Genomic DNA, 14,652 nt, shown 5'->3' on the forward strand with positions numbered 1-14,652 from the left:
TCAGTACAACAAATACTTAATATATAAAACTACAATAAAAAAGAGCTTACATATCCCGAAGTCAAAAAAAACCCCAAACAAAACAGGGAATTCCAATACCAGTTACAAAACAAACAATTGAGGATAAATGCATAAAATAAAAGACTAATAGTCTAGGCTCAGTTCACCTAAAAGACACCAGACAACAAAGCCCAGAGTTTACATTTTTATATATTTTCCAGTATATAACACATTACTGCAACCAGCAACTGGCGAGCTCAGTTGAACTTGCAGCAGAAGGTAACAGATGTGTATAAGCAGAGAAAACCTTGAGATTAATAATAATCTTTCTGAGCATTTAACCCAAGCTATAGACCAGCATGTCATTGAAGATTACTTTCAGATCCATAAAACATTAACCACATAAAATTAGCTTAGACATTTCATGCAGATGTACATGTACTGAATGATAGCTCTGAATAAGAAAACCTTAAAATTCAGTTGTAGGTCAAAAGCCTTGCTCTGAAAGAAGATTAAAAGAGTCTGTATGTATTAGAGCTCTCTCTCTTACATAAACTAGAATATTTGAAGTGACATTAAAATGTTAGAGGGCAACTATACTTTATGCTAATCTAAATAATCAGAATTCTGCTGTAATTTTTCTGATGTCAGTGGGCCCATCATGTTTTATAGCTTTTGGCCTATTCTTTGATTTCGTCCTACAGTGTAACATGTGCTACCCACATGACCTGTAACTCTACTGGACAACAGCAGAGACAGATTTAAAACAGGAATCAGGGAAAATGGCGTAATAAATTCTTTGACGCCAGCAGTGAACACCCCAAGCCAATCATCATTATTCAAATTCATGTATAGTAGGCAGACAGAGGCTAAAAGTGTTAAAAATCGCCAAGAGAAGTAGACTTATAAAAATGGGAAGGAATTCAGCTTTGAGGCACTGTGAACCAAATGGTTTGAAAGAGCAGGTGTCTATTGTGCACAGAGAACGTCTTTGTCATTGAGCTTCTTTATTTAAGTTTGCTTCAGACCCATCGGACTAAGCCAGTGACAAAGAAAACAGTGCAGTGATAGCACATTCATTATGCCTTTTCCACATTTATGAATTCTGGTAGTATCAATGTAGAGACCTATTTTCTGCACCATTATTTCATTAAACTGAGAAAACACTACTAAAGAAAATTACGTCCTCAAAGAACAGAAGGTCTACCTCTGAGTTGAAGATAAGGAGTGACGAACACAGAGGTTTTATTTACCCTTCTCTGAGGTTAAGATCAGAGGACTGGACCTCACGAAATACATACTTTCTAATAGTCCACAAATTTAAGTCTTGGTATTTGTTACTTAAAATAGTCCTGCTGCTCAGTATTTTGTTGAAAGTTCCTATCTGTAATAAACATTATAAAATGGATCAGTTTGGATTTATGAAATTCTAGGAAAACTTTCAGACTAAAACTACAGCAGTAAATACTACTCAGGTGCAAAACTTGTTCTGACCCTCTTCCTACTTAATCAGTACAAATATGATTTAAGTTGTATAATCCTCTGTTCTGTTGCAAATTTTTTCAAGCTTCGGGGCTCACGCATTGCCTTAGGCAAGTTATTGTAAAATCATCAGGTTTTGTAACCCTTGAAAAAATACAAAGCACAGGCAGTTCTGGAGACCAAAATCAGAAAAACATCTCTCTTCCAATTTTGATATGATTGTATACAACACCTGCATAGATACTGTAATTTCTTGAAGGGCAGCATCAGCCTCATCCTGCTTTGTTTTGAGTAAAACACTTTGTTCTCCAGCTTTTCTGTTCAGGTCATCTACCAGGGCTTTAGCTTCATTCAGCTTTGAAACACCTGCCTATAAAAGTTAATAAAAACCAGTTATGTAGCAATGAATTTTCAAGAGATTTAAATGAAGGTTGGTTACATAGTATGCACAGACTAAGAGTGATGTAGACTAATATTATTAATTTTAAAATTTATGTTACACATTTTCTCGATATTATTTACATTTTCTTAGCATTATTTAACCCAAAAATGAGATTTGTCACTCTTAGATGTGTCACCGTAAGATCGATTACTACATCAAAAAGCTGAAAACTAAATTCTCAAAATAACAAACTTTTAATGAACAGCAACTAGTACATCTTTTTCTTCTTAATTCACCAGCACTTCAGTTAACTGATACTGACTCCATATATCTCCTCTAAAAGCAAATCTACAAAAATTACACAAATTGAAACAAACTATATTATCTATTTCTACATATTTGTACATGCTCTAAAGAACATACATGTACATAAAATAAAGTCGCAATTAGGCTTAAAATTAACTATTTTCTTTATCCCCACATTCTAAATGATTTACTTCATGGTAAACTGATAATAGAATTATTTCAAGACATATTTGAAAAAAAGATTACCTGGAAGATGTTTTGATTTAGGATACACATCTCTAATGTTCATGTAAATTATTACTTTTATTTAACCAGAGCATTTAGCAAGTAAATGAGTGTTTGTCACAAACAAATCACAGCTACTTTCTAAATAAATAATAAAGCAATGTCACACATGACAAATGTAAATCTTCTTAAATTGCTCACTACAGTGATGGAAAAATATCGGCAGGCAGAATGAAAACAGTGTAGAATAGAGGGGAACAAAGTTATTTGGTTCTGACAGATGGTTTAAGAAGGAACAAAGCTTTGCAAGTGTGGTTTCAGAACAGCAGCAAAGGGAAAAGTCACTGGGAAAAGGAGCTGAAAAGGAAGGGAGAAGAGCAAAGACAAAAGTGACACGTCCTAAAGGATGATACAGATCTTTCCAGAAATATTCTGGCACGGGGAGGGAATGACGTGTGACTGGAAAGATAACAAATGGGTTTCAAAAATAAGCATATCATGCATACAGAACAGGGGTAAAGCGACATCTGTGAGATAGACTGTATTTAGTCTGGAACTGCGTAAAGGTTTGATGTGTGGAAAAGGAATTAGAAATCAATCACAAAGCACAAAATGAGGGAAAAGCACAATAAAGGGAACCTTGGCCAAAGCTACACAAATGCACCATAAGGTTAAAGACAACAGCCTGCTGAACTAGAAGGATGCAAGAATCACACAACGCAGGTGGTTGCTCTAGAGATACAAAGAAAGGGAAGGAATATGGAGTCACATCGGGAAAAATTATACAAGCAGAGGCAGGACTTAAATTGATGGAAAGATGATGGGTTGTTTGTAACATAATTCCAATACATATGCGTGAAAAAACTCTTCCAAGAAAACATACCCAATCTGATACATCCTTGCGGAAAAAATTAACAAAAACAAGAAACCACTCCTCACTCTTTGAGGCACTTGAACAGAGAGGTGAATTAACATTCACACTACTCGTCTCCTGAAACCACAGCACGAGCCTATGCCAACAGAGGACACCCCACACAACCATGTCAGCAGCCACAGCCCGTCAATATACAAAGCATTTCCAAGTGTGAGTGTATTTGGAAAAGCTGTATGTTAAAAATATTTTAAATACATACCTGCAAGTGATTCTGCCTTTTTATCAGCTCTCTTCTTTTACTGTTATTGATGGTACTGTATGTATGAAGGAATGTCATATACCTGCTAGGTGTTGCTCCATACATTTTACATGATTCATGGATTGCCAGAAATGACTTCAGAAAACCAGAATCACCTGTACAACACAATTTATTACAAAGTTAATATTATACTCATTCTTATCTCACATTAAAATAACTAAGGAAGAGCAACAGAATGTGGTTTTTGAGGTATGATTTAAGGATATTCAAAGTATCACAAAGAATATAATTTTTTCAAAGTACTCTCAGAAAAACACATAATTATATTTCAAATACATATTCCTCAAAAAGAAATATACTAAAATTGTTTCAAACCTGTAAAATATTTCATTGATGTTCAGAAAAGCAGGCAAAATTAACTGCAGACTACTGAGGGCTAAACATGAAAGAAAATTTTTTTCCAGAAAAATTGACTTTGAGAGGAAGCCCAAGTGTTTTTGTCTTCTCCCTTGTCACTGATGACAGACAGACTAAAATGTCTTTCTGAACATTCCAGGTCCTTCACTTTGTTCAATAGAGTTTCTCAAAGCAAGCCCAATGATATTATGAAATATGCAAAATGAAAAATTGCTAAAATGTATCTACATATAAATGAATGCCTTTAGTAAGTACTGAGGCACAGATTAAGTACTATGATCATAGAATCACAGAATCATTTTGGTTGGAAGACACTCTCAAGATCAAGTCCAACCATTAACCTAACTCTGGCACTAAACCATGTCCCTAAGAACCTCATCTATACATCTTTTAAATACCTCCAGGGATGGTGACTCCACCACTTCCCTGGGCAGCCTGCTTCACTGATTCACAACCCTTTCTGTGAAGAAATGTTTCCTAATATCCAATCTAAACTTTCCCCGGCACAACTTGAGGCCATTTCCTCTTGACCTATCACTTGCTACTTGGGAGAAGAGACCAACTCCCTCCATGCTACAACCTCCTTTTAGGTAGCTGTAGACAGCGATAAGGTCTCCCCTCAGCCTCCTTTTCTCCAGGCTAAACAGCCCCAGTTCCCTCAGCTGCTCCTCATCAGACTTGTGCTCCAGACCCCTCACCAGCTTCGTCACCCTCCTCTGAACTCTCTCCAGCACCTCAATGTCTTTCTTATGATGAGTGGCCCAAAACTGAACACAGGATTCGAGGTGCGACCTCACCAGTGCCAAATACACTGGCACAATCACTGTCCTAGTGCTACTGGCCACACTATTCCTGATACAAGCCAGGATGCTGTTGGCCTTTTTAGCCACCTGGGCACACTACTGGCTCATGTTCAGCCGGCTGTCAATCAACACCCCCAGATCCGTGTCTGCCAGGCAGCTTTCCAGCCACTCTTCCCTAAGCCTGTAGTACTGCCTGGGGTTGTTGTGACTCAAGTGCAGGACCCGTCAGGATAAAGATGCATGATAGCATGAGCACTAAATTTGGCCATCATTCTGATGGGCTGGAATGCCTACTAAAAAGCAAAAAAACCAAGAAACCCCAAGTGAACCACTTACCATTTTATACTCTGTTGACTCCATGTCTTCTAAGTGTTACTTAGACTAATGCTTTAGAAAAGGTGACTAAAATTAGTATTATGCAAATGAGTGCTGGCGCTGATCTTCTAGATCATGTTTGAGACCCTATTTTTAAAATGGTTAAATTTGAAGTTTTATTATAAAAACCCAAATTATTCTGAAAAGGGGGTGTTACTTAGAAGAAAATAAAGTTATTTGAGACAAAAAAATATTAAAGTGGCACAGGTCCAGGACAAGAATAATGAAAACTTATAGACTGGAAAGTAGAAAAACTCTCGAAACATCAGATTTTGAGGCTGTGAAATAACATTCACATAGAAGGAAGACACAGAACAAAAAAAATAAGACGCGGCTTAGTCAATTTATAAAACTGAATATAGGCAGTGATTGCTTGTAACAGAAGAGGTTGCGTTTTATGAGCCAGGATGTATGTTCCAGACTAATATTCTCTTCCACAAATCGCATACCATGTGAACAATACTAAGCTCTACGAATACACTCAGAAAAACATATTCAAAGTACATACAGTATTATTTATGTCTAACACAGAACTGAGTGTTTAATAATAAGTAATAATAACTAACAGGTACATCTTAGAACTGAGTAAGTGTTTAATAATAAGTAATAATAACAGGTACATCTTAAATTTTACCTGAATGTTTTTTCTTAAGTTCCTTATGTACTTTTCCAGTCTTTTCTTGTTCTTCCAAATCACACAGAAGCATTTCAGGTATCTAAAAAAATGAACATGATTTTTTGTATGAAATTTATGAACAATGAAAATTTGAGTTAAAATTCAAAAAAACAATCTTTAATCTAGTTTTTCATTTGAAAAGACTGGATATGAGAGCTTTACTCAGAATAAGGTATTTAAGGAATTTTTAGAGCATTAAAAACATGAATTCTGCCTTTTGCTTTAACTGATAACTTCATGTTGTCACAATCAGAGGAGGTTTTGCTGGCTGTAAGAAAGAGCAACTAATTCTCAGAGGACTCTTACAATGACACAAATGTCAAAGATGTAAAAAAGATATACAACTCAACAGGAAATCAGAAAGTCTTAAGTACAATGGCAAAAATAAACAAAGTATCTTCAAAGGTTCTGGCATATGACTAAATGATAAGACTGCACTTAAAAAAAAAACACAAACAAAACACAAACAAAACAAACAAACAAAAGTAAAACAAACAAATAAACCCCACAAAACAAAACAAAAACCAAACACCATCAAACAACTCCCTACTGAAGTTAAAGTGAAATCACTCTGAAAAACTTTTTAACTGCAGATGGAGGTGGTCCCAAACATTTTTGCTAAGAATAACTGTCAGTACAACCTGACATTGAAATTGAGACACAAAGGCACGTGGAGAAGCCCCAGTAACCCAGGCATTAATGGACACTCTGTGCCAGCTGCTCCCATGGCACTCCCAGAAGAGTGACCACCTCCATGGTCCAGCTATGAAACCCATCACGGTGAGACAATGTGAGAGGCCAGTACAGACCAGACTGAGGGGGTTACTGAATAGGGGGTTTGGGACACATTATGGGATGCAGTGAAAGTATTTCAGATTGCACAAGACTTACTATGGGTTGATGAGGCAGGCGCAAGAGTTGGCTGCCAGAGGGACTAGAAGGTCAAGGCCAACTGCCTGAGAGACTGTGGGGTCTGGGAATCGAATGAGACCAAGCTGCGTGTGTCTGTGTGTGCACGTGTATGCAGATGTGTCTGTGCAGGACGTAATGGGAGGATCCTATATCCAAGCCTACTGGACAGCCTGGATGTCTAAGCCCAGTTACTGGAAGGATCCACTGCCCGTGTGCATGCAGGCACAGTGAGGCCATCTGGACCAGCAGCTGGGGTGGAGCTGCAGCCTGAGGAGCTTGTACATCCAGTTGCAGCAGCTGGGGAGAGTGGGAGATCCAGAGGCAACTACCAGAGGGGTTGCGTGCCTGTGCCCGTCTAGGAGGGAGATCCACATTCTGCACATGTACAGATTTCCCACTAATGGACCTTCATTGTGATGACTCAGAGAGGGGAACAGAGTTATGCCAATGGTGCTGTTTGTGTTTGTGATGAGGTTTCTGTTTGTGCTGTTCTGTGTGGCCAGTCACACGTGTATATGCACTGTGTATGTGTGTTTGTGTGTGTGCCTCCTGGAAATACATGCTCAGCTTCACCCCTGGTTCAAGCTGGGGCCATGAAGCTGTGGCAGCCTTGCCCCTATCAGGGTACTGGATTTGGCAATCTCTTAACATATAGAAGTAATATATATCTTTCTCAAACTTACACTGTGAACATCCTGAAATAAGCAGATTTTGATCCCAGAGAAAACACACTGACTCCTTTCCATCAAGCAAAACATTTAACAAAGATTCAAGCATAACGTAAGGTTTACAGTGCAATCTTAGAGCTATAGCAGCTCATATATATGTAGCAAACTTATTTGTAAACTAGCTTTCAGGCATACCAGTAACAGCAAATATCATCAGCATAGTTTACATTAGCATTTGTATTTTGTTCTAAATGTTGTGTTTGATCAGAATCACAGTAGTCAGCATTTTGTCCAAGTCAGTCCACAAACAAAACATAATGTTACTGGTAAAATAACAATGCTAATACTATTTAACTGTTCTGTGGAATTTTCTGTCTTTGTACAACTGCATGAATTGATTAAATAAGCACAGTAACAATTATTCTTTCACAACTTTAAATATTTTGATATTATTCACCAAAGCTCAGTTATTTTCAGAGATACTAATTTAAACAAGTAACAGGTTTTAGTTAAGGCAATTTACCTTTTTCATACTGTTTTCTGACCAGGTTTCCATCCACAAAACCTGACATTTCTTGTACAGTGCTGGATTACTTTCACAGTTTATTGTAAAATTTAAATTGGTAGGATCCATGATCAAGACAACATGCAGATTTTGTTGGATCCCTAGGAAAATGTAACATATTAAGTATTTAGTAGATACCAATCTGACTACATGATGGTAGATTTATTGCAAACACAAATCATTTACTGTCCTTCAAATAATTACCACAAAGTAATTTCTGAAAAAATATACTATTACACCACAGCACAGTAGGGCAGGAATGTTTATAAAGAGAACATAAGTAAATACACTTAATATCATGGATTTTCATTATGTATATTACAGTGTATTTTTTTAATTTAGAAGAGCTGACAGTATTTAAGTGGATAACACTAGTTCTCATTCCAATCAATACAGAAGTAGTTCCAAGGCCCTTGAGTATGACTGTCAATATCTGAATTATTTCAGCCATACTCTTCTATTTATTTGTAAAATATTTGATCTTCTTGTTGGCCTAAGGAAGAAACATACATAATTAAGAAACCTATCTGTAAACTTGCTTATGTCTACTCAGAATCCAAAGTGATTTGTAGCTTTAATTAACAAATGGAAGCAAACTCTGTTATTAGATATAAAAGCTAAATAAACCACAAAACTATGGGGACAAAAGCTTTCTTCTTTCTAATTACTTTCAATAGCAGATTTCATAACAGCTTTGTAGAACATTCATGGATACAAAACTTCAGATAGAGGAATAAATTTTAAGCTGAAGTTTCTGTGCTCTCAAATATCACACTGTCATCATTATTCCTGCCTGGTTTTTAGTAACTATCTGAAAGTTAAAAATACACACAAATTTTTCTATTATTATACTGCTTTTGTAATCTTGTAATAAATTATAACTTATCATTCTGTTCACATACGGTATGTGAAATAGTTGAAAATTGGTCCTGTAAATCCATCTTGTGAAGCTTGATCCTTCAGAGGAGACAGCAATGCTTCTAATTCTTCTATTTTATATAGCCCAGGAACTTCTCCTATTTGAAGAATATATTTAAAATGTCAGATCAAATACACTATAATTCTTCAAATTCCTTTGAACGATTTCCTTGAATTCTCTGTAGAGAGAAGTTGAGTATGGCAGTATTCAGCTCCATACTTTCAGGAGTATCATCCCATATACATCATTCTTTTCATGATATCATGAAAACAACAAATTATAGTGATTCAATTTAAATTAAACAGCCTATTTTTTTATATCACTGAAATATACTTCAAAAACTCATTCAAATCTACCCAAAGACAGTGATACGGTGTACAAAACAAATCAAACCAGACTTGTCATACACCAGAAAAATGAAAAATGAAAGACAGTAGTTATCAAGGTCCTCAGATGTAGAAGTTTAACACTGATGACAAGAATCTGATACTGTAAAGAGTCTCGGATTTGCACCTGAGACAGGAAAATCTGAGCTCTTAAACTACTGTAGTTCCAAAAAACAGTTAGTAAGTTAGACTCAGTCCTTCAATGATCTCTCTAATCAAGGAACAAAACTAGATAACAAAATAAAGTCACTCTTCTTATTTGTTATTATTTATAATCTCATCTTCAGAAAAGTGGGCTTTGCTGGTGTTTGTTTAAGTAAAGGACACAGTCTATACAATCTAGTAAAACATGTGACACCTCTCAATTTTGAATTTTATGAGAAAAGGGAAGCTGTAGAGTAGAATACATTATTATTTTGTTGTTACACTATTATAAATAACTCCTTAAGTTACTTAACTTGCAGCTTTGAGGAACTGAAAGCACGTGTACTGTAGGGCAGGTTAAATGACAGCTAAGCGAACTTCCAGTCAGTTTCTCGGGTACAAGCACTCTAGCCAAAACAGTGTAGAAAGCTAATTAACGCTTCTGGTATGGACATCGAGTTAGAAAACATCATCTAATTCTGCCTCATTGAGCTAACTCTGTGTGGTAAAAGTAGTGCCATAATCTTTATGGTCTTGTCTCACCTGAAGAGAGTAAACTGTTGATCATCTCAAGGAACGTGGAATGAACAAACTGATAGTCTTCGAGCAGCAATACCACCTGTTGTGCTTCAATGCCCGCAAGCTCCATCACCTAGAAGCAGGGAAAAAATTTAAACCTCAGTATATGGAATATATGTATTGTTCCTAAAAGACTGACAATATTTGTTTGATTATATATTACATATATATTTTTGCCACAGCATCTAAATTGTACCATAGTAGAGACAGAATATGAAAATATATACAAATATGAGAAGATATACATGAAAAAACCTTTCCAATATTCACATAAACTTAGAATTTACGAAATCCACAACACTCATAAGAACAGCTCTGGTATTCAAAAAAGTAGAGTTTCAGGAAATTAGAATAAAGAACAGTATGCACATCTAAACACTGAGAACTTCTAAGAATGTACTTGTTTCATTTACACTGTTGACATTTTGCTTTTCTTAAAATATCTCTTCACACAACACTTCTATGGCCTTCAAAATTCCCATATTCTTTTTTTTTTTTAATACACATCTACAACACTACAAAATGGAAGACATTGAGTGACTTACATATTTAAGATCATTTCTGAACTGCTTCAGCTCATAACCTCTGGAAATTTTGGGAGTAATCAGAACAGCTCCATGCATATGACTAACTAAAGAGGTAACTGTTCGACGACCTACACCACTCCGTCCTGCCAAAAGAAGTGATCCTCCGGGAAAACTCAGCACTCTGTCCACTTTAGACATATAACTGAGGACTTCTTGGAACAGTAAAATCTCTACCTCCTTTTTGTCTCGCCCATAATGAATAATACCCTATTTAAAAAAAAATAAAAAGAAAAATAAATACATTCACTAATAATAAATAAAAGCAGTAGATGTTAAAGTATCCAGCATTTAAAAGTTTAGGAAAAAAGGCTTGAAAACTTGGGAGACCACGCTGGGATTCATTACGAATAAGTTATTTATTTGACAGAATTTAGATACCTCACATACCCTTTACCAGTCATGAACAGATCACATTATCCCAAACACCAGGATACCCTAGAAGTCTGATAAATTGACATAAAAATCTACTACTGAATTAATTAAAATTAAATAATGGACCGAAACAAAGTCCGAGCTGTGTCTCTGACTACAGATTAATTAATATTGGCATAACTTGTAAGAGTGTTTTAGGCAGCTAATTGCTGCATAATTGCAGATTATGGAATTTCCTAGTGAAACACACATAATAACAGACCCTAAGATTCAATTCTGGCTTTGTTATACTTTAAAAAACCTCATAATTGAAGCCAAATGTAATTGTGCAGTCAGAGAAAAACCTAAACTCTCTGATTACTGAAGATACTGAACACTATTATTTTCCATATAGTTTATTGGTCACAAGTCGGCAATTAAGGAGAGGGAGTAGTCTCCTATGTACAAGAGCAGTCCATCAAACACTACTAGTAAGGGAAGAGAATATGACCTCACAGGTCTTATCCTGAAAATCAGTCATCCAGCAGAGTTAACACGTTTGCATTTCCTCATCATGCTCATTTTTGTACTTTGCTGTTTAAAAGCATACCAAATCTCCAAACAATACATTTTTATTTCTTCAAATAAAAATTACACTAGCAAAATACAAATTAAGAAAGTAAACATTTAATAAAATATTTTAGTACTCAAACACTACACAAAGATATATGCACATTTCTCAAAATGTTTCTCAAACCATTGTAAAACCTCAGCAAATGTGACTGATGCCATTTCGTTAAAATAACCTTGCTACATGATACTTCCTACTGCCTGCCACACAGCTTCACAAACCTTCCCTCACCTGACCAAACACAAAAGATGACTCCTCGAACAAGTAGCAGACCCCACACTAAACCTGGTGCTCACATGTCACTTCCTACAAAAAACGTCTAGAATAATTGCTGTGAATCTTTGCTGTGTACATTATTTAATTTTGTCTCACTTTTTGAATAATATCTTTCAGGTCTGTTGAGTTCAGTCTGCCAAGTGGCCTCCCATGTGGTGGCAGTGCCTGTCCCGGTGTCATGAATGCCTTTCGACAAGCTCCCCAAGTTACATAGAAGACATCTGTGACAATCAAAGGAAACATTCAAAAGTTTAGGTGCTCAGCTCATAAGCTATCTGACTTGATCAGACTGATTTGATTAAGCAGTTCCTAACCAAATGTTTCAAGTTTGTGCAGAATGCCTCAACTAGTTTACCTGCCATATTGTCCAGAACATCTGAGCCCCAATCACCTTGAAACACTTTCATCAAAACATTATCAAACACCTGGAGTTCTTTCAAGCCAACGATTTTGTCACGGAACAAACAACGTGCTTCATACACAACAATTTCCAATACATAGTCTACGGTTTGTATCGACGATCCTACAAAATGTAAGGAGAGATTTAACTTCATACGTTTAGAATAAACTTCACATTTTTCAAATTTTGCATTTCAAAATATGAGATTGAAAATGAGTAAGTGAAATTACATACCAGCAGGAGACCACCAGTAAAGAAGAAACAAGAGAAAAAAAGTAAACATTATGAATTTATGGATCATTACAAGAGAAAAGGAAACACATTCTATTAAAAAAAGTTCTCTAGTTTAGTGCCAGCATTCTAAAGAAAATGAATAAGGAGTTGCACACAAAGTAAAAATTATAAGACAAAATTCCAGGCAATGAAAACAAAAAAAGCCAGGAGATTGTTTTAAAGGGGAAGAGAAAGGCTTATAATAAATACTAAAATAACAATAAATATCCAAAAGAGTCTGTATTATAAAATGTCACTACAGAATACAAAGCTTCAATATTCTTCACAAAAGAAGGTGAGATGAGTAAATGACATGCCACATTGCTTATCCCTGAGAAATCATATGCATATGTCACCTTCAGATACAACAATGGAGTCCTTCAACAGGCTGAGATTACCCATTCATTGACTGTCAGTGTAGCTTTTCTAATTTAAGCTACATTTATATCATCTGATGATCCCAGAAAATAAAAAGAATACAAGCATAACATTCTTATCACTTTTATACTCTATAAGCAACCCTCTCTGTAACCCTTTAATTAATTAAAGAGCTAAACCACAATAACAAATAATTGCTCATGACCTAGTAACAATAGCAATTTCAAAGAGAAAAAAACTATATTAGGAAGAAGCCTATGCTGTCTATTTAGAAAAGTGCACAAAATTGAATACCTTTCCAAATTTCATCATTTCCAAAGTTAAGGAAAGAACTTTGAGATTAGACTTCAATTATCAGACATTCTAAAATTGTGAGGATATTTAGGGCATTATATAGATATTTGCGAAATTTTATAGAGATAAGATAGTTTTCTAGATGTGTCTATATATTAAAGACTGTTAACCAGGTCATAGATGATCAGTATCAGCTGTAGTTCCACAGCCACCTCACCAATTTTATACAACCAGGCAAGCCTCTGGGAATTCAGAAGACAAGAAAAAACCACATCATCCCCCAAAAAACAGAAAAAAATGGTGAGCAGTAGGGGCTACACTTCAAGTTCCCATAGTAGAGAATGCAATCCCACCCTAATAATTTCCCTTAATTGATAAATAGCACCCACACATATCTTAAAACATCACTGTTTACTATATGTTACGGAATGAACTGTTATGCATTTTTTTCCATCTACTGAAGCACAGACAGTTCACTGTTTAGAAAGAGTACCACAGGAGAATAAGTTGCATGTGAAATCAACAGTAAGACTGACAGCAATACTTATTTAGACTATTTTAGAACTGCTTTGTAAATAAAAAAGAAAAAAGAGACTTACCACCTACTAAATCATATCTGAATAAACCAAGAACCCACTGAGTAAGAATACATGGTGTAAAAAGGTAATGACTGTGATCATCCACTGTGAATTTCGCTCGTACCTAGAAACAGAACGGTGGAGTGGGGAGTGAGGTTTAAAATGTAAAGCACTTGGTAGTGTAGCTTTAGATTTTTCCAAAATACTAGATAAATTAGTTTTCTATTAGGACTATATATTTAGATATTTTATTAATGCACTCTGGGTTTTTTTTAAAGGGCAGAGATGAATTGTTTAAACTCTGTTTTCTGAGCACAAGAGATTTTGTCATAATTGGAACCTTTCTTCTGTGCCATCTTTGATGCAAACAACAACTACATATGTGATGTCACCTAGGACTGTTTATTTTTTTAAGCAATATCAAATATTGTATAAAATGCAAAGGAAATACAGAAGTCTAATATAAAACTACCTGAACCAGTAACACTTAGTCACTACAAAAGACTTCCAGAAATACTAACTCTTCCCCCATATTTGAATTTACAACTCTATCTTTAATTCAAAGAATATCTGCCTTCATCAGTTAATTGGTCCTCGTGTGATGAGATTTAAACTTAGATTTCTGAAAACACCTTAATAATGTCATATGAAACTCCTGATAACCAGTGCATGCCAACCAGTGACTACACCTGCAGTCCAGTCATAAAGATTGGGTTTGTACCTTGGTTCTGTCTAGATGGGGACACGCAGACAATCTTGGAACCTACAGTAAGTGCTTACATCCCCAAGGCATCTACCCCAGTGTTTTGCTAGGCAGAGGTCCAAAAAATTTTAAGTGAGACGAGAAGATAAACTTTTGTGTCTAAACATCTACTTCTAACTGTATAAAATTTTAGAAGATAGTCCTTGATG

General features: G+C 35.7%; 1 protein-coding gene across 1 annotated transcript in view; it reads right to left on the bottom strand.

The window, feature by feature from the left end:
* DYNC2H1 (dynein cytoplasmic 2 heavy chain 1) overlaps window positions 1-14,652 on the bottom strand; it is a 166,825-nt gene that overhangs the window by 109,701 nt on the left and 42,472 nt on the right. Inside the window, exons 46-55 of the mRNA XM_065630345.1 lie at window positions 13,762-13,864; window positions 12,173-12,340; window positions 11,914-12,038; window positions 10,518-10,766; window positions 9,937-10,045; window positions 8,847-8,960; window positions 7,903-8,045; window positions 5,758-5,839; window positions 3,529-3,683; window positions 1,715-1,852 (exon numbers count right to left, since the gene is read on the bottom strand). Of these exons, the coding sequence (XP_065486417.1) occupies window positions 1,715-1,852; window positions 3,529-3,683; window positions 5,758-5,839; window positions 7,903-8,045; window positions 8,847-8,960; window positions 9,937-10,045; window positions 10,518-10,766; window positions 11,914-12,038; window positions 12,173-12,340; window positions 13,762-13,864 (1,386 nt within the window). The remainder of the gene's footprint in view (window positions 1-1,714; window positions 1,853-3,528; window positions 3,684-5,757; window positions 5,840-7,902; window positions 8,046-8,846; window positions 8,961-9,936; window positions 10,046-10,517; window positions 10,767-11,913; window positions 12,039-12,172; window positions 12,341-13,761; window positions 13,865-14,652) is intronic.

This window comes from Caloenas nicobarica, chromosome 1, assembly GCF_036013445.1.
Source record: "Caloenas nicobarica isolate bCalNic1 chromosome 1, bCalNic1.hap1, whole genome shotgun sequence".
Taxonomy (NCBI): domain Eukaryota; kingdom Metazoa; phylum Chordata; class Aves; order Columbiformes; family Columbidae; genus Caloenas; species Caloenas nicobarica.